General features: G+C 43.5%; 1 protein-coding gene across 2 annotated transcripts in view; it reads right to left on the bottom strand.

Annotated features, from left to right (window-relative positions):
- gas7 (growth arrest specific 7) overlaps positions 1 to 22985 on the bottom strand; it is a 353513-nt gene that overhangs the window by 9242 nt on the left and 321286 nt on the right. For both annotated transcript variants that reach the window (XM_033044096.1, XM_033044097.1), the window contains exon 12: positions 10102 to 10181. In XM_033044096.1, the coding sequence (XP_032899987.1) occupies positions 10102 to 10181 (80 nt within the window). The remainder of the gene's footprint in view (positions 1 to 10101; positions 10182 to 22985) is intronic.

Here is a 22985-nt window from a genome sequence, read left to right as displayed (position 1 = left end):
AAAGTAAATTAGCAAATTGGTTCAGTAGTAAGGAAGGCGAATGCAACGCTAGCATTTATTTCGAGGGCTACAATACAAAAACAGGACTTCCTTACTATAAGGCTTTTTAAGGCACTGGTCAGACTGCATTTGGAGTATTGTGAGCAGTTTTGTGCCCCATATCTGTGGAAGGATGGGTTGGCATCACCAAGGGTCCAGAGAAGGTTTACAAAAATGATCCCAAGAATGATTGGATTAACATATGATGAGCCATTGAAGGCTCTGGGCCTACACTCGCTGGAGTTTAGAAGGATGTGAGGGGGACCTCATTGAAACACACTGAATAGTGAAAGGCCTGGATAGAGTGAATGTGAAGAGGATGTTTTCACAAATGGAAGAGTCCAGGACCAGAGGCCATAGCCTCAGAATTAAAGGATGTACCTTTATAAAGGAGATAAGAAGGGATTTATTTCGTCAGAGGGTGGTGAATCTGTGGAATTCATCGCCAAAGGTTGACAGATTCTTGATTTGTTCAGTTGTCGGGTTATAGAGTGATGGCAGGAGAATGGGGTTGAGAGGGAAAGATAGATCAGGCAGGATTGAATGGTGGAGTAGACTTGATGGGCCGAATAGCCTTATTCTGCTTTGAGAATATGAATTTATGAACAGACAGACTACAAATGTACTGTCCTCAGCAACTGTCTAATGAATTATTAATCCAATGTAGTAGTAATTGCTTAAATTTGGTCATCTTTTCCCATTTCAAATCTTTTCCTCAGGGGGTTGTAGGCTGAAGGTTGTAGGGTTTCTTCTCAAGAAAATACATTCAATATCATTTGGTCAATTATTCAATAACTAGCACGTGAGCCATTTACACACAGTGAAATATTGCCTTGAAAATAAAGAAGTGATAATAATAATAATAATAATAATAATAATAATAATAATAATAATAATAATAATAATAAGGAAGTCATGCTATGTTCATACCAAAGATTAACATATCCCTGTGGAGTAAAGGGTCTGTCCCACTTGGGCCGTCACTTACGCGACAGGCCGGTAATGACGGTCCCGCGAGAGTCGCGCGCGTTATCATGTGCCCGCACATCTGGAGAGCGTGACGTCATTTGAAGATGGACACAAAATGCAGGAGTAACTCAGCGGGACCGGCAGCATCTCTGGAGAGAAGCAATGGATGATGTTTCGGGTCGAGACTCTTCTTCAGTCTGAAAGAAGGGTCTCGACCCGAAACGTCACCCATTGCTTCTCGCCAGAGATGCTGCCGGTCCCGCTGAGTTACTCCTGCATTTTGTGTCCATCTTCAATCTTCTTGGCCCGGCTCTGGGAGTAGAAGTGGGGGCGGATCCAGACCGCAACGGCCGTGAGCCCCAGGCCGAGTTCAGCAATCGTTTGCCTGCTTCTGCTGCTGTTGGAGGTGAGATGTCGCGTCGCGCCAGGGTCTTGGGCCGGTCCCACTTTGGCCGTCAGTTACGCGACAGGCCGGTGGCGTGCAAAGATTTCGTGCAGGACGAAGTCCACACTCCTCCATTCCACTCCATGCGCTCGTCCCCGCGCTACCCACATGCTACCCACGCACTGCCCACACGCTAGCAGGTCGCGTAAATGGCACGCAAAAGACAGCCAAGTGGGACTGGCCCTGAAGCATGCTGGTGACAAGTTGATTGGCTTTGCTGAGGGACGGTGGAAGAATATTCTGGTTGAATGACTTTGACCATTCTCAGAATTGTTTCTGTTCTTTTGTAATGTAATGTAAATCTTTTAAGTCACTATAATTGTTCTGCTTTTTTTTGTCTTGTGGCTTATAAACTATTTTTTGCCGTGGAAGTTACAACTACCATGTAGCCACAATATCAGTCCACCCAGTGCAAACACTTTGAGTCATATCTGGTCAGGTATGAAATTAAAACTCAACACAACTCAGGCCCACCCTGTGCTAGAAGATGTCCACAAGTGAACGCTGCCAACTGGCACATGCAAAGGTGCAGGAGTACCTGCTGAGAGATGCTGATGAAAAAGATGAAGCTGAAGATGAGTTAAATCAAATGTCCAGAAGGCAGGCCAGGGAATGTGGAAGGTCCGACAGGCGAAACTGCATTTAATGGGCAGCATGGTGGTGCAGCGTTAAAGCTACTGCAGTAGCGCTGTGGTAGTGTTATTGGCAGAGACCTGGGTTCAATCCTGACCATGGGGTGCTTGACTGTACTGAGTTCATACGTTCTCCCCGTGACCTGCGTCCATTTTCTCTGTGATCTTCGGTTTCCTCCCACATTCGAAAGACCTGAAGGTTTGTGTGTTAATTGGCTTGGCATAGGTGTAAATTGTCCCTAGTGTGCGGGGTTTGCAGACGGTGGGCCGAAGGGCCTGTTTCTGGGCTATACCTCTAAACGAAACTACTTTAATACAAGAAGTCTCACAGACAAATTCAAAGCATGGATGAGAACATTGGATTGCAATATTATCGAAGCATCGCTGAGGGATGGATAGCACCAGCAGATCAATATTCCAAGCACCAATACTTCTGACATTTCAGTGCTGGAGGCCAGGCAGTTGCACCGTTGATTAGGGATAGTACAGAGAGAGCCCATCCCAGGGAGAATATGGGTAGACCTTCAAAATAAAAAAGGGCTAATCACTTTGATGGGCCTGTACTATAAACCCTCAAATAGTCAGCAGGGATTAGAGGACCGATCGAGTAGGGAAGTCACAGATGGGGTTGGGATAATAGGGTTATAAATCATAGGTGATTTTCACTACCCTAATATTGACTGGCTATCGTGCCCTATAGGGCTGCTTTCAGATTAACTAATTCATTGATTAATTTTGAAAAAGGGATTAATCACAATCATTAATGACTCACTTTGCCACTCAATGAATCACTTCATAATTAAAATCATTAAGATTCAAAAATCTAATTATTGTGATTTTCAAATTAAAACTCATTCTTTCTTGGCTAATTGAGCTTTATTTCACAAACATACTTTAGACTTTCATTACACAATCTTGTGAGCGAGAGGCCAGCAGCACTAAAACATCTTTCAGATTCAACTGAGCTGAGAGGAATCATCGTGAGTGCTCTGTACTGTTTTGTGTGTTTGGGCGTTTCAATGTGCTTTCCAGGATAGCCATCTCTCACTTCAACATCTTCAGAATGTCTTTGGGGTTTCAATATGACTCCACTGGCTTCGGCGTCTTGACGTTCTTTCAGGAGAGAATGACATCGAGCTCTTCTCATTTACTTTGCTTCACAGTGCCCTCAGCTTAATCATTCTCTTCCCAAAAGCCATCCCCATATCCCAGTAATTTCTTCAGCTCCTGCTTCATTTCTTCCTGAATATTTGTTCCAAACTTCATGACCATGTCACCCACTCTCTCTCTCTCTCATACGTGGGGTTTTCAAACCTCGTGCTTCCAGCAATTTTTGATGTTGACACTTCTGGCCAAAGTTGCAAATGGAATTCTGTCTAAAGCTGTCAAACGTGCAATACCTAACTCAGATGTTTCTGTTAGGTCAGATGTTTCTTTTGGATTTCTTTTAGAAACGTGAAATAATTGTTCCCTGATTTGTACAGGCAAGAATGGCAACTGACTTGTCTGAAGACACTGGGTCAAGTTTAAAGGAATCTTTGTGTTCAAGATGAGATTTGAATGACAAATAATATTTTAAAGGTGCTTCCTAATGCTTGCACTTCACTGAATTCCAATTGTTTTAGTTCATTACAAAGGTGCGCCCAATGTCCGATGTCTTGCCTAGAAAACCAATCCAGTTTTTCAAAATGTAGGACATTTTCTGAATGCATTGAACTGATTTATTATATTAACGTTTTTGCTTAGCTTTACCGGATAGACTGACAGAAAAGTTACCAAACATTTATTTACAAAACAAGGAATTCTCGTACCATCCTATTCTAGTAGCTTCAGAGAAGAGTGAGTTAGAAAGCTAATCACTTGAATCGATTAATCATGGGTGATTAATCATTAATCCTTTTTTTCTTACACTAATTAATCACCGCCGTTTTGGTGCCAAGGGATTAATTGAGGCAGAAATTGTGAAGCATGTCCAGTAAAGGTTTCTGATACAATATTTGGATGGCTCGAATAGAGAAGGGGCGATACTCAATCTCCACTTCAGGAATGAGATTGGTTGGTTTGTAGGTGAGGGATGAGGGACCATCATTCTATAATTTCAAGACAGTCATGAAACAGCAAAGGACTGGTCATCCAGTTAAAGGCTTACATTGGGGTAAGGCCAATTTCAATGGCATCAGACAGAAACTTAAAGGTTGGATGGGAGAGGCTGTTTGCAGCGAAAGCAATGTCCAGCAAGTGGAAGGCTTTTAAAAGTGGGATGAAGAGTTCAGGGCCAGGATGTTCCTGTTAAAAGTGAACGACAAGATTGGCATAATTAGAGAACCTTGGCTGATGAGGAAGATTGAGAGGCTCTTGTCAAGAAAAAGGAGGTATCGATCAAGTATAGGTAGATGAGATCAAGCACATCCCTTGAAGAGTATAAGGGATATGTCTCCTACACGTATATTAAGAGTCAAAGAGTAGCTAGGAAAATAATAGCTCCTTAAAGATCAGCAAGGCTGTCTTTGTGCAGAGCCACAAGAGACGGGGAGATTATAAATTAATAATTCATTGTTTTACTGATCAGAAGATCATGGAAGCTAAGGAACTGAGGCATAGCAGTTGTGATGTCTTAGATAATGTACACATGACCAAAGAGGAGGGTCTTAAAGTGCTTTAGAACACAGTCGAGGACCAGGCCCTTCAGGTCATGGTGCTTGTGATCAACATGTTGCCACATTAATCTCCCCTGCATGATACATATCCCTCCGTTCCTTACATATCCACGTGAGTAACTGAAAGTCCTTTTTTTGCAACTATCGTACCAGATTCCCCCACCGTCCTGGCAGTGCACTCCAGGCCACACCAATCTCTGTGTAAAGAAACTTGTCCCACACATCTCCTTTTAAACTTTCCCCCTCTGACCTTAAAGCTATGCACCCTTGGAAAAATGTAAATCCTATATATGCCTCTCATAGCTTTACACACTTCTATCAGGTTTCCCCTCAACCTTAAATGCTCCAGAGTATACAATCTCATCAATCTCTCCTTATGCCAAATGTAGACACTATTATCCCACTTTTATGGGCGCATGGTGGTGCAGCGGTAGAGTTGCTGTCTCACAACACCAGAGACCCGGGTTCGTTCCTGACTATGTCTGCTGTCATTACCGAATTTGTACTTTCTTCCCGTGACCTGCATTGGTTTTCTCCAGGTGTTCTGGTTTCTTCCCAACTCCAAAGAAGTACAGGTTTGTAGGATAATTGGATTGGTAAAATTGTAAATTGTCCCTAGCGTGTGTACGATAGTGTTAGTGTGCGGGAATCGCTTGTCGGCACGGACTCGGTGGGCCGAAGGGCCTGTTTCTGTGCTGTATCTCTAAACTAAACTGAACAAGGAACTGCAGATGCTGTTGAAACCTCCTCTGCAACCACTTCAATCCTTCCTCATCCTTCCTGTAATGGGGTTGACCAGAACTGCACTACATTGGTTCAGCCACTATTTCAGAAAGCTGCAGCATAACTTCCTAACTTTTATACTCATTGCTTACCCCGATGAATGCAAGCATACCATACCCCTTCTTTACACTGAAGATAGACACAACATGCTGGAGTAACTCAGCGGGACAGGCAGCATCTCTGGAGAGAAGGAACGGGTGACGTTTCGGGTCGAGACCCTCCTTTACAACACTATCTACTGATCTGGCCATTTTCAGGAAAATTGTGGACTTGGAGCCCAAGATCCCTCTGTACATCCAGGCTGTTAAGATGTATTAAGGTGGATACATCTCCAGGGCTTCACCAAGTATGCCCTTAGACCTCATAGGAAGTTAGGGCAGAAATTGCAGAGGCCCTTGCAGAGATATTTAAGGGCCTGTCCCACAGGCAATTTTTTGTGGCAGAATTTTACAATTTTGTCAGTCACAGGTGAGGTTCTGCAAGACTGGTGGATAACCAATGTTGTGCATGTATTTAAGAAAGGCAGCAAGGATATCGAGGGTGCTACAGGCTTCTAAGCCGTACATCAATGGTGGGGAAGTTATTGGAAAGGATTGTGGGAGGCAGGTTTTTCTTGCTTTTGGATAGCACGGACTGGTTTTGGATAGTCAGCCTGGTTTAATTCGTGGAAAAGGTGTCACAAATATGATTGAGTGATTTTTGAAGAGCTGACCAAGAGGTTTGAGGAGGTCAGGGCAGTCGATATTGTCTACTTGGACTTTAACAAGGTCCCACATGGTAGCTGACCCAGAAGGTTAGAATAAAACATTTGAAGACACTGAAAGAAATTTGAAGGCACGTTTGTGTTCCAGATATTTGAATGTTGACAGGGATGGCTGATATTTGAAAGTTGTTTCACAATGCTTTTGTTTTACTAAATTCCTATCTTTCTATGTTCATAAGAAAGTTGGGCTGATTGAAATTTTCTGAATGCATTTAACTGATTTACGTTTTTGCTTAGCTTTACTGGATAAACTGGATGAAAAGTTTCCAAACATTTATTTACAAAACAAGAAATTCTCGTAGCATCCTATTCTAGAATTAACTTCAGAGCAGAGTTTAGAAAGTTAATCACTTTAATCGATTAAACATGATTAGAGAAATGATTAATAATGGGTGATTAATCATTAATCACTTTTTAATAAGAACTAATTAACCACAGCTGCCTTAGTGCTAAGGGATTAATTGAGGCAGAAATTGTTAAGCATGTCCAGTAATGGTTTCTGATGCAATGTTTAGATGGTTCTAATAGAGAAGGGGCTACTCTCGATCTCCGCTTAGGAAATTAGACCAGGCTTTGTAAACTGCAATTGGAGCATTGTGAGCAATTTTGAGCACTGGGCCTGCACTCGCTGGAGTTTAGAAGGATGAAGGGGCACCTCATTGAAACTTACCGAACAGTGAAAGGCCTGGTTAGAGTGAATGTGGAGAGGATGTTTCCACAAATGGAAGAGTCTAGGACCAGAGGCTGTAGCCTCAGAATAAAAGGGCCTACCTTTAGTGAGGAGATGAGGAGGAGTTATTTTCAGTCAGAGGGTGGTGAATCTGTGGAAAGCATTGCTACAGAAGACTGTGGTGGCCGTTAATTGATATTTTTAAGGCACAGATTGATACTACATGTGTCAGGGGTTATGGGGAAAAGGCAGGATAATGGTGTTGAGAGGGAAAGAAGGATCAGCCATGATTGAATGGCAGTGTAGACTTGATGGACAGAATGGCCTGTTTCTGCCCCCATCACTTATGAGATCTCACATGGTCGCTGATCCAGAAGGCTAGAACAGAAAGTGTGGGTGAGCCAATCAGATATAACATCCAATGTGGGCTAGACCACGGGATGTAACATTGGCTTGGTGGAGGGAGGGAGAGGGTGGTAGTAGATTCAAGGAGCTGGAGATGCTGGCTTACAAGAAGAGACCTAGTGCAGGAGCAACTCAGCAGGTCAGGCAGCATCTTTGTAGAACATGGATAGATGACGTTTTGGGTTGGAACCCTTTTCAGAATTGCTGGAGGCAGGAACAGTAACAACATTTAAGAGGCATCTGGATAGGTACATGAATGAGCAAAGCATAGAGAGATATGATACCAATTCAGTCAAACAGACTAGTAGAGCTAGCAAATGGTTGGCCTAAATGTGCCTGTTTCTTTGCTGCACAAGTATGCAGTGAAGCAGGGTGCAGTCACCATGAAGCCTCTGTGGGGAAGGACCACAGTCTCGGGTCCAAACACCACTGGACTGAGGGACTGGGGATCTGGACCCTACGTAGCAGTTTTTCACACGCTTCATGGGTGCATTGAGGAAACACGTTTGCCAGTCTCACGGTACAAAATAATACATTGAGTTTAAAGAAAGATATGGATGATTCTGTTTTCTGGAATATTACAAGTATATTTTTTCAAAAAATATAGAACTGATCTGAATCAAAGTCAAGAACCTCTTACTCCTCAGATCAAAATCACAATAAATATAACTCTTTCATCATATGTGCTTTTAATCTCTTTGAAAACGAATGACCAGATGTTGACCGGGAACAGGATCCTACTGAAATCACCCTCATCTGGATAAGGTACTGAGCCAGGCCGATCTTCCACCCCACGTTCTGTCAGAACATGCACGTGATCCACATGTGAGAGGCATAGTCAGGTCCTGGCAGTCCCAGGGCCTCTCCCATATTCAGGACTCAATATTCTGATTGTGGTCTGTCCAGTTTAAAACCCATTCAAAAGAATGTAAGAAACCTACAGGCATGTGAGTTGACTAAATTAAGATGTTTACAGAAGTTTTTCTAAACCAGCAGCTACTTGGAAGCGATTATAATTATTTGCATAAATTTTAATATGGGTGGGATTACCGGCTGGCAAATCGTGTTTGGAAATGTGCGCGCACACTAGGTGCTTTGTGTGGTCTGAACCTTTGTGAGCCATTGAGGGTGACAAGTTGGGAGGTCCTGGCAAGGAACGTTCATTTTGGTCTAAGTGGCATCTTGTGAGGTTGCTACTCGTTCAATAACACTCGAGTGATGGTTACACAGCCTCAGCCCCCTGCTAGGAACAACCCAATGTACATCAGAGCATGTGTTCACAACTAGCAGATATGAAAGGCCTGAAATAAAAACAAAATCATCCGACATCTCAGGGGAGAAATGGCTACCCAGTCTAAGTGGACCGTAAGCTAACTAATTCACAAACATAGTTGAGATAAACCTTTAGTGACATAGGATATATTCCAGTTGCTATCTGTTGGCCTAACGTGCCTGCTTGGTTCAGCATGTGATACTCCTGCACCTGCATCTAGCGGCATTGGGTTCATGCCAAGCTCCAGAGTTGGAAATGAAATATAACTGACACGTCATGGCCTATTACACTGGGGACAGAATATAACATGAACCTCAGGCTGAAATCATTGCCGCTTAGTCAGTGGATGCAAGTGGACCTCACGCACTCTTTAAAGGGAGGAAATTAAGTCATATGACCAATGAATGCTGCCAAAATCAAATCAATTGGTCATGCATTATTTTTGGTGATGCTGCACACAGAGTAGTTTCTGTAATAATGCTGTCTGCACCTTAAACTTAATGATATTATTGTGAGATGTTGGGAGATGTCTTGTGAACATAATGAAACTCTGTTTAAGAAAGAACTGCAGATGCTGGAAAAATCGAAGGTAGACAAAAAATGCTGGAGAAACTCAGCGGATGAGGCAGCATCTATGGAGAGAAGGAGTAGGCGACGTTTCGGGTCGAGACCCTTCTTCCGACTGATGTCAGGAGGGGGAGCGTCGCGGGAAAAAGAAAGGAAGTTGGCGGAGACAGTAGTACTGGTGGGAGAACTGGGAAGGGGGAGGGGAAGGAGGGAGAAAGCAAGGGCTATCTAAAATTAGAGAAGTCAATGTTCATGGGGTGTAAACTACCCAAGGGAAATATGGGGTGCTGTTCCTCTAATTTGAGCTGGACCTCACTCCGGCAATGGAGGAGGCCCAGGACAGAAAGGTCAGATTGGGAAAGGGGGGGGGGGGAGTTGAAGTGCGGAGCAACCGTGCGATCAGGGTGGTTACTGCATGAGTTTGCACTCTATTATCAGCAGGGAACATTCTCTGGAAATCCACGTGTGCTATTTCAATATCATCTCAAGATTGCTATCCGAAATATGTTCAGCTCTCCATCAATGCACAAGTACATTTTACTTTCTTTTACTTTCTCTGAAAGTCAGGTGGCCTGAGGAAAATAATGTTTCCCAACTAGACACAAAACCTCAGTGGGTCAGATAGCATCTCTGGAGAGAAAAGAATAGGTGATGTCTATATCTCTCGTTCCTCTTTCCCTGACTTTCAGTCTGATGAAGGGTCTCGACCTGAAGTCACCCATCCCTTCTCTCCAGAGATGCTGCCTGTCCCACTGAGTTACTCCAGCTTTTTGTGTCTATCTTCGGTTTAAACCAGCATCTGCACCTACACATTGTTTCCTAACTGTTTGAAGTGCAGATTCATTACAAGGACAATTAAACGACCAATGTTCCAATGGAATAATTGATTGATTCTCACCAGAGTTGTCGTGACCATTTCTTCGAACCATTTTGATTGGGTTTGGTTGTAGAGGTCAACACAGCGCATTAGTTCATCACCTGTAATCAGAAATTATATTCTTTAAAGGCTGGGCTAAAACACCACCATTGACGATTTATCACAAATGGTTGTTTTTTATTAGACACACATCCACTCCCACTCAATAATCTTGCAATTAGATTCATCAAACTCTGCAACTCTCTGAATTGGGAACTCCTGTTTCTCTCTCCACATATGCTGCCAGTCCAGATGAGTGTTCTTCTACTTCTTCTTCTTGTAGGATTCCGGCAGTGTAGACGCTGCTAAGTGTATTACTGCCCTCCACAGGTCAAAGTTTGAACTAAATCCTTACATACAGTCCTGTAACTTGCAGGAATTGAAGAAAAGCCCTGGATATCAGTTGATGTTTCTCACTGTGTCCAAACAAAGATGAAACAGAAAAAGCCTCAGCTCCAAGTCCTGTCAGTCTAACAAACAATACTTCTCTTTCTACCCTGTACTTTTTACATTCTAGGAAAACATGCTTAACTGTCTCATTACTCCCACATTCACACAAGCCAGAAACATGTTTCCCTACAATGCACAAATAGTAATTTAACCCACAGTGTCCCAACCTCAATCTACACAGTTTAACTGAGTCCCTACGGGACAGAGATGTACAGAAACATATTTTCCTAACTTCAGATTGTATAGAAAAGTAGTGTCTACCCCTGACTTCCATTTCCCATCCTCTCTGCCATTCTTTTGTTAAGCCCTCTTTAATTATTTCTCTCAGTTCCACTCTCCCCAATAATACATGGATATCTATTTCTCTTCTTAAACTCTCCTTTGCTATGAGGTCCACCTGCTCATTTCCCCTCACCCCAGCATGCCCGGGAACCCAGCAAAAAGTGATGTTACACGCAAACCCAATTCTAGAAAACACACTCATGATTTCATTTAGAATGTCAGGACGAGCTTTAGATTTCCCTACTCTTAAAGTTTCAAGAGCAGCTGCAGAATCAGAACAGATAATGACTTCACTAAAACTGGCTTCCTCAATCCACCAAAGAGCCCATTGGATTGCCATTAATTCAGTCGTGAGAACAGAGCTTCCATCAGAAATGCGCCGGCCAATCTTCAACCCAAGCTGCTCCACATACACTCCAAACCCAGCTCTCCCACTAACTGGATCTTTAGATCCATCTGTAAAAACAATCAAAGTGCTCTCACTGATTGAATTAAGATATTCCACTATTCTTGGAGTCACCTCGCGCTTATCTTTTTCCTGAAGCTCAATAAACAGTTCAGGAAGAACCCAATAGGGCACAGGTAGCCATATTGTATGCTCTATAATACCCCCTTGTTCCAAACCCAGCTTCTTAGCCCACTGATTTATAATGACAAAAAATGTTATATTTGTTACCATCATCAACCTCTTGCAACAAACACCTTGCTGGGAAGGTATCATTACACCCACAAAGTTTAGCCCAGTAATGTAACCTTAGCTTAATGCGCCTTAACCATAAGGGCATTTCTCCCATTTCAACAATCAGGGCAGGGACTGGGGAAGTCCTGAAGGCTCCACAGCCAGATGAGTGTTTTTATCATCTTCCAGTTTTGTTACTACTGCAATTTGCAATTATCAAAAACCTTTAGCTATTGGGTCAACCAGGCTGGCCTGTGGCCACAAGGACGGGGATAATTGCCGGGATGGCAGGACTTTCATATGTTGATAGAATGGAGTGCCTGGGCGTATACTCTGGAATTTAGAAGGATGAGAGGAGATCTTATTGAAACATAGAAGATTACTAAGGGTTTGGACACGCTTGAGGCAGGAAACATGTTCCCGATGTTGGGGGAGTCCAGAACCAGGGGCCACAGTTTAAGAATAAGGGGTAAGCATTTAGAACGGAGATGAGGAAACAGTTTTTCACACAGAGGGGTGTAAATCTGTGGAATTCTCTGCCTCAGAGGGCGGTGGAAGCCAATTCTCTGGATACTTTCAAGAGAGAGCTAGATAGGGCTCTTAAAGATAGCGGAGTCAGGGGATATGGGGAGAAGGCAGGAACGGGGTACTGATTGTGGATGATCAGCCTTGATCACATTGAATGGCGGTGCTGGCTGGAAGGGCCGAATGGCCTACTCCTGCACCTATTGTCTATCGAGTCATCACCTGACATGTCCACCTACACTTACCTGAGCCAGATGTGGAGCTCACCTCACCTGCCCTCAGCACCGTCATATCGGGCACGATGTTGGTTACGCAGCCACAGCTGGATTATAGACCTCCCCCCAAACTCCCTTCTATTGACCATTTATACCTCACATTGCCTCGGCAAGGTCAGCAGCAGAATCAAGGACAGGTCGCATCCTGGCTACTTCCTCTTCTCCCCTGAACTGAATAGAATGCCCCTTACAAACGGCAAGGCTGGGCAACGAGCTTTGTTTTCTCTTATAGGGATATGGATTTTAACAGATCTTAACACACACACGTGCACACACACATGCACGCACACACACACACGTGCACACACACATGCACACACACACGTGCACACACACACACACATGCACCCACATACACACACGTGCACACACACATACACACACACACACGTGCACACACACACATGCACGCACACACATGCACGCACACACACACGTGCACAAATACACACATGCTCGCACACACACGTGCACACATACACACATGCTCGCACACACACACAGGATCAAAATCCAGATAGACACTGATAGTTCACAAAGCGGCCAATTAGGTCTCAAATTTTAAGGAATGCATAAAAACATCCTTACAATAGAAATTGTTGACCAACGTATTTGGTTTCTCTGTACTTTGCTACGACAAACCTTAGCTTGTCCAAAAGTGCACAAATAGTGTGAGAATTTAGCAACTAAAGGGAGAATCAAGCGAGCTGGTGATGGTGAGGATTTTAGTTTTGTCAATGTAACATTAATATTGATGATGTTAAAACATTGTCAATACTCATGCTAAATGACCAAACCACACCATGCTGTGATAAATCAATGGTATTTTAAGGCATTTATAAGTGGCAAATGTTCAAACAAAATAATCATAAAAACTTAAGACTCCAGAAAGAGGTTATATGCCATATTGTGAAATAATAGAATGTGATTTCAGAGCACTAATGTTACGGTAAGAGCAGAGATTGGTGGCTACCTAGCAACAGAGATAGGAATTTTTCTCAAATTGAGGTAATTGGGTCAAATGAAGAACAAGGAGCTACCTATATGTAGCTCCACAGGAATCTGCCCAGTTCCCAGTTTGTTGTGAAGCAATATCTGCAGAAACACTGGCGAGCTCTACCTGCATGAATGGTGCTGGAGACTGTGCCAGGTGTAGTGCAGGAGACACATCTTGTGTCCCACAATCACAGAAAGTAACAGGAAGTGTTTATTATGACCACAGGGTTCAACTTTACAAGCCAGGCCAGGAACAGCACCGCATATTTCACTAGGGCAGCTTACAATCCAGCGGTATGAATATTGACTGTTGTAACTTCAAGTAACCCTTGCTTTCCCTCTCTCTCCATCCCTCCCCCATCTAGTTCTCCGACCAGTGTAACGGTCTTCCTGATTAAATTATATCTCTGTATGCTTTGTTATCAACCTCGCCCATCTATTCTACATTTTCCTTGCTATTAATCCCCTTTGATATTTTGTTTTCACACACCCTTCCTTATCTCTGTGTCTCCCTCTCCCCTGACTCTCGGTCTGAAGAAGGGTCTTGAACTGAAATGTCACCCAATCCTTCTATCGAGAGATGCTGCCTGTCCCGCTGTTACTCCAGCTATCTCTCAACCACTTGGGCAGAGAGCGCTGGCTTCAGGGAAGAGCAAATACCAACAGGTGACAGCAGGTGGCAGTACTGAGAAAGATGCTGCACTCAGGCAAAGGGGAACCTACCAAATCACCAGAGGTTGTGCCTGATCGGATCATCGAGTGTTTCATTGTCATATGTACTGACAACAAAACAATGAAACTCTTACTAGCAGGAGCATAACAGGCCTCTAAACACAGTGCTCACAGATTCTGTTTTTAATTTGTGTCTCTGTGATGTCTTTATTACTTGTTATATTCCGATTATATGTTATTCCGATTACTATGTAAGGTGTCCTTGAGATGTCTGAAAGGCGCCCATTAAATACAATTTATTATTATTATTATTATTATAACATAATACACAAATAAAATTAATAATGAAAGACCCCAATATTAGTGTAAACCAAGACAATTCACTGTTCTTAGTTTAGTTAGCGGTTTATAGTGTTCAACAGCTTGATGGTTGTTGGGAAGAAACTGTTCTTGAATCTGGAGGTCATGATTTTCAGACTCCTATAGTATGGTAGGAATGAGATGAGAGCGTGGCTGGGGTGGTGTGGGTCTTTGATAATGCTGGCTGCCTTTATGAGGTGGCAACTCCGCTATATATCCCTTCGATAGTGGTGTCGTCACTACTCATAATGGACCAGGCAGCGTCCAGCACATTTTGTAAACTCCTTTGTTCCTGGACAGTTAAAATGCTGAACCAGGCCGTGATGCAACTGGTCAATGTGTGAATCGCAGCGTAGGGCTCAGTTCACAGTATCAGGCAATAGGAGAACGAGGAAATGGATCTAGTGTCAGCCGACTAGATGTACACCAATAGAAGAGAAGACATTTCACAGAGCAGAAGCAACTTTTATTTTACTAATAGTCCCCAGTCAGGGCTTCTCCAAAGCAGTACCTCAATTACCATCCCATTATAGATAGAGATAGGGGAGGGGAACGGGGCAGTGGGAAATGGCACCAACCCTGCAGTGATTAATGGAGTACTGGAACACTGGATAAACAGGTCTGTGGGCCATGCACCAACTGAGCCAACCGTACAGATCGATCATGGTGCCCACTGGCTGAAGATTTTTACATGCGTTTATTAAATGCATTGTTTTAATTAACCCAGATGATATCAGAGATCTGCATGCACATTCCTGAGAATGAAGGATGTAACACTGTGGCTACAGTGGTCTGAACCACAGGACGAAAATGTTCTGAGTGTGATGTAAATATCAAAAATCTTATAGTTCATGCAAGAACATTTCCAGCTCTATATCCATAAAGCTCAAAGTCATCAGCACCGTGGCCAATCTGTGTAAATAAAGTTTAAAGTCAATACCAATCCTCAATGGTTATCATTGTCAGTGCACGGGCAGTGTTGCTTGTAAACGGATAGATCGTACAAGAGCATACAAGTGTCAGGGTTAGACTGTTACCTTAGTTCGCACTAGGTGGCAGTATGGATCTAGTATCTTGCAAATGAATGCTTCAATATCACACACAGCCTTTAATCATTTGTATTACAAACACTACCTAGCTCTGCTGAGGCAGTTTTACTGCTTAGCATCTGCTTTGCCTGCTTGTTCAACACTATAACGATAACAGAATGCTGCAAGCAGCAATTAGCTTTTAGAAAATACTAACAGACTTTCCCTCTAGTCATTGATGCCTACCCTTGCTTGATGGTAACATCACTAGATAACTACCTCCTCTGCCTTGAGTATGCATGTCAATAGATGATCAATTGTTCATTCAATCCTGGAGACAGCATGACTGCATTTGCATCTACTATCCACACAAGTGGTAGGTGATTATCAGGCAATAATCTCAAGGTAGAATTATGTGTGTTTTGTTTTACTACTCCTAGTTTATAGTGCATCACATTAAAAACCTCACTGCCTCCAGCATATCACCGGCAACTATGGCTATCAACTGAGCATATGAGGAAATAGGTCTACCTGCCAAGATTGTAATTGCAACAGAATGGAAATAGGGGTGGAGGGGGTGCAGGGAATGGGTGCAGTGGAAGAGAGACAAAATGAAATGTGGGAAGAGACAAGCGACAGCATGATGATGTGGAGGGTTGGACAAGGATGATGAGATGGGGGAAAAAAACAAAAACAGAGGATTGGGAAAGGAAGGTAAATACAATAACAATCATCCCCAGAGCAGTAACCTCAATCTAAGGTACACAAACAAGCTGGAGAAACTCAGCGGGTGCAGCAGCATCTATGGAGCGAAGGAAATAGGCAACGTTTTGGGCCGAAACCCTTCTTCAGACCTCAATCTGTTGTGCAGTGGTGGAGTCTGTTCAGTAATTTGTGTTTCCTCCCTGTCATGAACCTTTTACTTGCCCTTGGCATTCTATTTCTCTCTCCTGGTGATATAAATAAACATGATCATGGATTTGCAGTGTGGGGAGATTTAAGGCAACTGCTCTGAAAAAATACATATTTGGCCAAAAAAGAACATTTTCAAGTGGCAGTTTTACAATTACAACCATCTTCATTCTCTCCTCTCATCACTTCACAATTATGCAATATTCCAAATAATGCATATTCCAAATATTTTCCTTATCGTAGTATTTCCAATAATTTAACTAAATTGATCATTTATATTCACAATCCTCCAGAACGAAGGGTTAAGATAAGGTGTTCAGGATATACATTTTTAATTTATGATTTGACATTCCATTCCAACATGGCAATCCTCAGGTGGTTTTATGATGGGGTTTTCATTCAATTCTTCTGAACTAACACATGACTACTTTGCTGTAAGATCAAAGGAAAGACTGGAAGACGTGTGGGAAGGAACTGCAGATGTTAGTTTAAACTGAAGATAGAATCAAAGAGCTGGAGTAACTCAGCGGGACAGGCAGCATCTCTGGAGAGAAGGAATGGGTGACGTTTCGGGTCGAGACCTTTCTCAGACATGTGCTGGAAGAACACAAAGTGCTGGAATAACTCAGCAGGCCAGGCTAAGTCTCTGGAGGTCCAGAGTTAAAAAAAAACTGCAGATGCTGGAATTTTGCCTAGATCCAAGTCCTCCAGAGATGCTGCCTGACCTTTTGAGTTACTCCAATACTTTGGGTTCAACAAAACATTTTAAGATTTGTGTGAACAGCCATTTCCACCAACTCTCCAACACTATACATAATAAAAACAGAAAGTAATGTCAATAATCTGCATCTATAAAGAGAGAAATAAAGTTAATGTTTCAGTTCGAGTTAATAGGTCCTTAAATCATTGCTTGGGGTGGGTGAGTGGGAGAAAGATTGAGAGGGAAACATTTATTAAAGGATATACAAAGTGCTTGAGTAACTCAGTGGATCAGGCAGCATTTCTGGAGAACATAGATGTATGACAGGTACACAAAAATGCTGGAGAAACTCAGCGGGTGCAGCAGCATCTATGGAGCGAAGGAAATAGGCAACGTTTCGGCCCGAAACGTTGCCTATTTCCTTCGCTCCATAGATGCTGCTGCACCCGCTGAGTTTCTCCAGCATTTTTGTGCACCTTCGATTTTCCAGCATCTGCAGTTCCTTCTTAAATAGATGTATGACATTTTGGGTTGGGACTCAATCAGTTTGAAGAACGGGGAGAAAACTGAAAGAGGGTGCAGGACAAAGGTTGGTGAATGATAGGTGGATACAAATGATAGGGTTTTGATGGGCGGATGTTTGGACAAAGGTCAGGGATGAAAAGACAAAACGTGTAAGGTAAGGATAGAAGAGGTGAGAATTGAGAAAGCTGGGGGAAAGGGGAAGTGGTGAAATGGGTGCAAGTCCAGGTGGGACACAGGGAAGAGACGGAGAAGGGGGGTTGTATGTAGGTTAGTTACGTGAAAGTAGAGAATTCAATGTTTAAACTGTTGGGTTGTAAGCTATGCAAGTAGAATATGAGGTGCTGTTCCTCCAGTTTGCATGTGGCCTCACTCTGGCAATGGAAGAGGCCCAGAACAGAAAGGTCAGTGTATGAAAAAGAGTTAAAATGGTGAGCAACCAGGAGATCCAGCAGGTCTTGGAGGACCGAGCGAAAGTGTTCCCTTGTCTACACCGGCTCAATTACGTAAAGACCACATCGGTAACACTGAATGCAGTAGATGAGGAGAAGGAGGTACAGAAGTAGTGTTCGTTAATTTGATATCACACTTTCGACAGTCATGTGAGAATCCATAATGTAATGAAAATCTCTCTCCACAAACACACAAAAAAAACTCTCCACAAAAAATAAAAGCATTACTGCACTAACTACATTATTTCATTGCAAATCAAAGTATTTTTAGATCAGAGTACAAAAGCACAGATTGTGTTTTCAATTGTGTACGAAGGAACATCAGATGCTGCTTTAAACCGAAGACAGACGCATAAAGCTGGAGTATCTCAGCAGGACAGGCAGCATCTCCGGGGAAAAGGAATGGGTGACGTTTCGGGTCGAGATCTGGGTCTTAACCTGAAACGTCACCTAATCTTTTCGCCTATATATATATATATACATACACGCACATACGTGTAATAAAAAACAAAGAACAATAGTACAAAAAATCAAAACCAATGCCCCCAAGTCAATGTAGTTCAGAGCTTATTGGAGGTTGTAGTGTTTAACAGTGACTTCAATTGTGGGATTAATCTGATTTCTGGACAACCGCGTGGCATTCTGCTCAATAATAGATAAAAGATGCTCTGCTTTGATGCATACGCATAATCATCTTTCAAATCATTTGTTTTAACAATGGGACTGATGACTTTTCCCTTGCGGTGCCCGTGACTTACTGGCCAAGGTTATGAGACCACACGGAGGCTTCAAACACTTTGTAGTCCGGGCCTGATTTGATGCAGAGTGGCTGTGTATATTCCAAATTTCCTGCACTCAGCATGGTTGACCTCAACTCCACAAATCATTTGTCTGTTTTTTTTTCTGTAAATCGTCCACAGGGGATGGCAATGTTATCAAGAGCTCGATGGTGTGATAAAAGTTAGCACGTGTTCTCAAGGTGTTTTGAAAGTATTGCAAATCTGTATGTGTGATCTCACAGTGCCCTGCATGAATCTCCCCACTCCTACAAAACCCCATTAACCTACATCCCCTGGTGTTTGGCCAAGCTTGGGTTGGTGGACGGCCCAGCCATTTACAAAATCACTGCGTGGAGTCATTGAGGGGTACAGCACAGGATGAGGCCCATTGGTAATCTCATCACCAATCACCCATTTGCACTAATCCCACACTAACCCATTCTATTCTTCAAACAATCCCATCAACTATCCCCAGTTTCTTCCACCAGCCACATGCCCGGAGCTTGCTGCAGTGGCCAATTAACCTAGTTGCACCCACGTATGTTTGGGTTGTGGAAGGATGCAGTTGTGCTGCCTCATAGCATAGGGAACCTGATCTTGGCTGCTTTCTCTGTGGAGTTTGCACATTCTCCGTACGACCGTGTGGGTTCCCTCAAGGCGTGCGGGTTTGTAAATTAATTGGCCTCCAAAGTCCCCCTGGTGTTAAGGGAGTAGATGAGAAAGTGGGATAACATAGAGCTGGTGTGAACAGGCGACTAATGGTCAGCATGGACTACGTGGGCTGAAGGGCCAGTTTCCATAACTGTATCTCTGAAAAAAGAAATGGAAGCAGCTGGAAGAAACCTTTGTGGTGAATGAACAACTGCAGACAGGCAGCAGCCAGGCTCGAGTGTGAAGCCAGATCACTGAGGCTGTGAGGTAGTAGCTCTATCAGCTGTGCCACCATGAGCAGCTCCAGTCTGAACTCTGATGCAGTTGCAAGTCTTAAAAGTGTAGGTTTTCAATGGTGGAGAGAGATTAATAGTGTTTTAAATTTCAGCAAGGATTTGGAAAGAGTATTTTACCACCATCTTCCCCATGTGGCATTCACGATATTTGTTGCAATCATATATTTCTCCATAAAGTGCCAGGCACAGGCAGATAATCTAATTATGTGTTGTGGGAACCACTTGGTATCTTAGCCAACTAAAATGATTACTTTTATTTCTCAAGTGAAACACAATAAAACACATTCTTGTTAGTTAATTCAGTTAGTTTTAATGTACTCAGTTGTTAAATAAAATATCAAGTTGGCATTTTCCCAGCAGTTTCTTTGTTCCCTATTGGTATCTCTGAGTCACGGTACTTTGGTCAGGTGGGAAATGTATCTTGGGAGTAATGTTAATGTCTCGCCCCTGGCTGATATTCATCAGTAACCCAGTGCCGGGCCTGCATCAGTGGGAGGTCGCCATGTTTACAAGTGCCAAATCCCCACCATGTCAGCAGGGTGAGAGGCAAATAAAATGCAGCCAAAGTGGCAGTCAAGTGACACCTGGAACTGGGGAATGGACAACGGACAATGGCAGATCCGTCCGCAATTAAATATACTCTTTCCCCCATACATCTGCGTTCCAGGCCCTTGAGACCCAATCTGCCTTATCACCGACGATAGACACAAAAAGCTGCGCAGGCGGGTGAGGCAGCATCTCTGGAGAGAAGGAATGGGTGACATTTCGGGTTGAGACCCTTCTTCAAACTGAGAGTCAGGGCTCAGGGAGATATGGCAGGGTGATGTGTGAAAACAACATATCAAAGCAGATAATGATAAGGAAATGTAGAATTGACCAGTTGCTACAAACCCTCTCTCCCCGCCTTTCTCTGGACCAGATTGCCCTGCATGTTGCAATAGGATATGAAAGCTCAATCTGCAGGGATCTCTTGGTCTCAGTAGGATAGCAGGAGACCTGGTAAACCCTGATGTTTGAGGCAACTCCCCCTGGCTGTGGTCCCTCCATTTCTAACCACCAATGGGGAACAAATTAACATGTTGCTGTATTTCATTTTAAGGAGCAATCTCCTTTCCTTGCAGGAAATGAGAAGGAAAGGTTCCGTGAAGGTTGCAAACTGCAGTGCAAACCATTAACCCCTCAGTCATGAATGTACAAGCATGAGAGGACAACTTCAATTGCTCTCTCTTGCCAAACCTGACAGATCCAATTTCATCTTTCCACTTTCCACAAGTAATTTCCATTACTTATTTATCGACTGGAAACATTCAGAGTTTACCAAGAGTGGCCACGCCTCCACTCGCTGTTAGAATGTATCACCCGATTTGTATCACTCCACAGCTCACTCCCTGCGGCCGTGCAGAAATTTCACATTCAAACATCTGTTGCCTTATGAAGAACCAAGCTCGATTCCACTCCAACAAACTTATAACAATCATATAGTCTGAAGAAGGGTCGCGACCCAAAACGTCACTCCATTCCTTATCTCCAGAGATGCTGCCTGTCCCGCTGAGTTACTCCAGCATTCTGTGCCTATCTTCAGTGTAAACCAGCATCTGCAGTTCCTTACAAGTAACATATTGGAGAAGGACATTAGAGTATTAGAGGACAACAGGTTGAGAAATTTTAATGTAAGAAATTGAGAGGAAGTAACCAGTGACAAGTCTGAAGAAGGGTTTTGGCCCGAAATGTTGCCTATTTCCTTCGCTCCATAGATGCTGCTGCACCCGCTGAGTTTCTCCAGCATTTTTGTGTACCTTCGATTTTCCAGCATCTGCAGTTCCTTCTTAAACACAACTCAAATGGATCTGTGTAGGTGACATTCAGCTTCTCATGACATTTGACATTTTCTGAGGGTAGGATCTACTTTTTAAACATGCCAACACTCTCAGTGTGGGTGGCAGGTTGTATGGATGGGAAAAGGTTTGGGAAGGAGCATTTAAACACAGGAAAAATAGAATTTGTGAGAATGGGTGATTGATGTTCAGCACGACTCAGTGGGCCGAAGGGCCTGTTTCCATGCTATATCATTCAATTAATCAATCAGGTGAGTTTTCATGCAGCAGTGTGTATGTGTGGGGAGGGGTGGGATGGAGGGGGGGGGGGGGGTGGGGGGGGGGGGGGGGGGGGGGGGGTATCTCCCAACACCAATGCTGCAGTCAGGTCTTTTCCATGTTTCATTGTGAATATCTAGAAGTACATTGGTAACATTGGCTTAAGTGAACATCAGCACCATGCCATCAGCAATCTGAGTACATTGCTGGTGAGGGCAGTACATTGACCCCGAGATTTCCTGATCTAAGTACATCAAGCCTGCTGAAATTAACAGGCTGAAACAAGTGCAGGGTGAATGCTAACTGCCCAACTGGTATTGGGGGTAGGGTGTTGGCGTGGATAGAAAATTGGTTGACAGACAGGAAGCAAAGAGTAGGAATGAACGGGTCCTTTTCAGAATGGCAGGCAGTGGCGAGTGGAGTGCCGCAAGACTCGGTGTTGGGGCACATATATATTGGAAGAGGGAATTAGGAGCAACACTAGAAAGTTTGCGGATGACACAAAGCTGGGTGGCAGTGTGAACTGTGAAGAGGATGTTAGGAGGTTGCAGGGTGACCTTGACAGGTTGAGTGAGTGGGCAGACGCGTGGCAGATGCAGTATAATATAGATAAATGTGAGGTTATCCACTTTGATGGCAAAAACAAGCGGGCAGATTATTATCTCAATGGGGTTAGGTTAGGTAAGGGGGAGGTGCAGCGAGACCTGGGCGTCCTTGTACACCAGTCACTGAAAGTTGGTGTGCAGGTACAGCAGGCAGTGAAGAAAGCTAATGGAATGTTGGCCTTCATAACAGGAGGATTTCAGTATTGGAGTAGAGAGGTTCTTCTGCAGTTGTATAGGGCTCTGGTGAGACCACATCTGGAGAATTTCGTACAGTTTGTTCTCCTAATTTGAGGAAGAGCATCCTTGTGATTGAGGCAGTGCAGCGTAGGTTCACGAGATTTTTCTTTTTCACCCAGAGTTGTGAATTTGTGGAATTCCCTGCCACAGAGGGCAGTGGAGGCCAAATCACTGGATGGATTTATGAGAGAGTTAGATAGAGCTCTAGGGGCTAGTGGAATCAAGGGATATGGGGAGAAGGCAGGCACGGGTTATTGATTGGGGCCGATCAGCCATGATCGCAATGAATGGCGGTGCTGGCTCGAAGGGCCGAATGGCCTCCTCCTGCACCTATTTTCTATGTTTCTGTGTT

Source organism: Amblyraja radiata, chromosome 26, assembly GCF_010909765.2.
Source record: "Amblyraja radiata isolate CabotCenter1 chromosome 26, sAmbRad1.1.pri, whole genome shotgun sequence".
Classification (NCBI taxonomy): domain Eukaryota; kingdom Metazoa; phylum Chordata; class Chondrichthyes; order Rajiformes; family Rajidae; genus Amblyraja; species Amblyraja radiata.
Note: the sequence above shows the minus strand (reverse complement) of the source record. Positions and strands in the feature narration are given on the sequence as shown.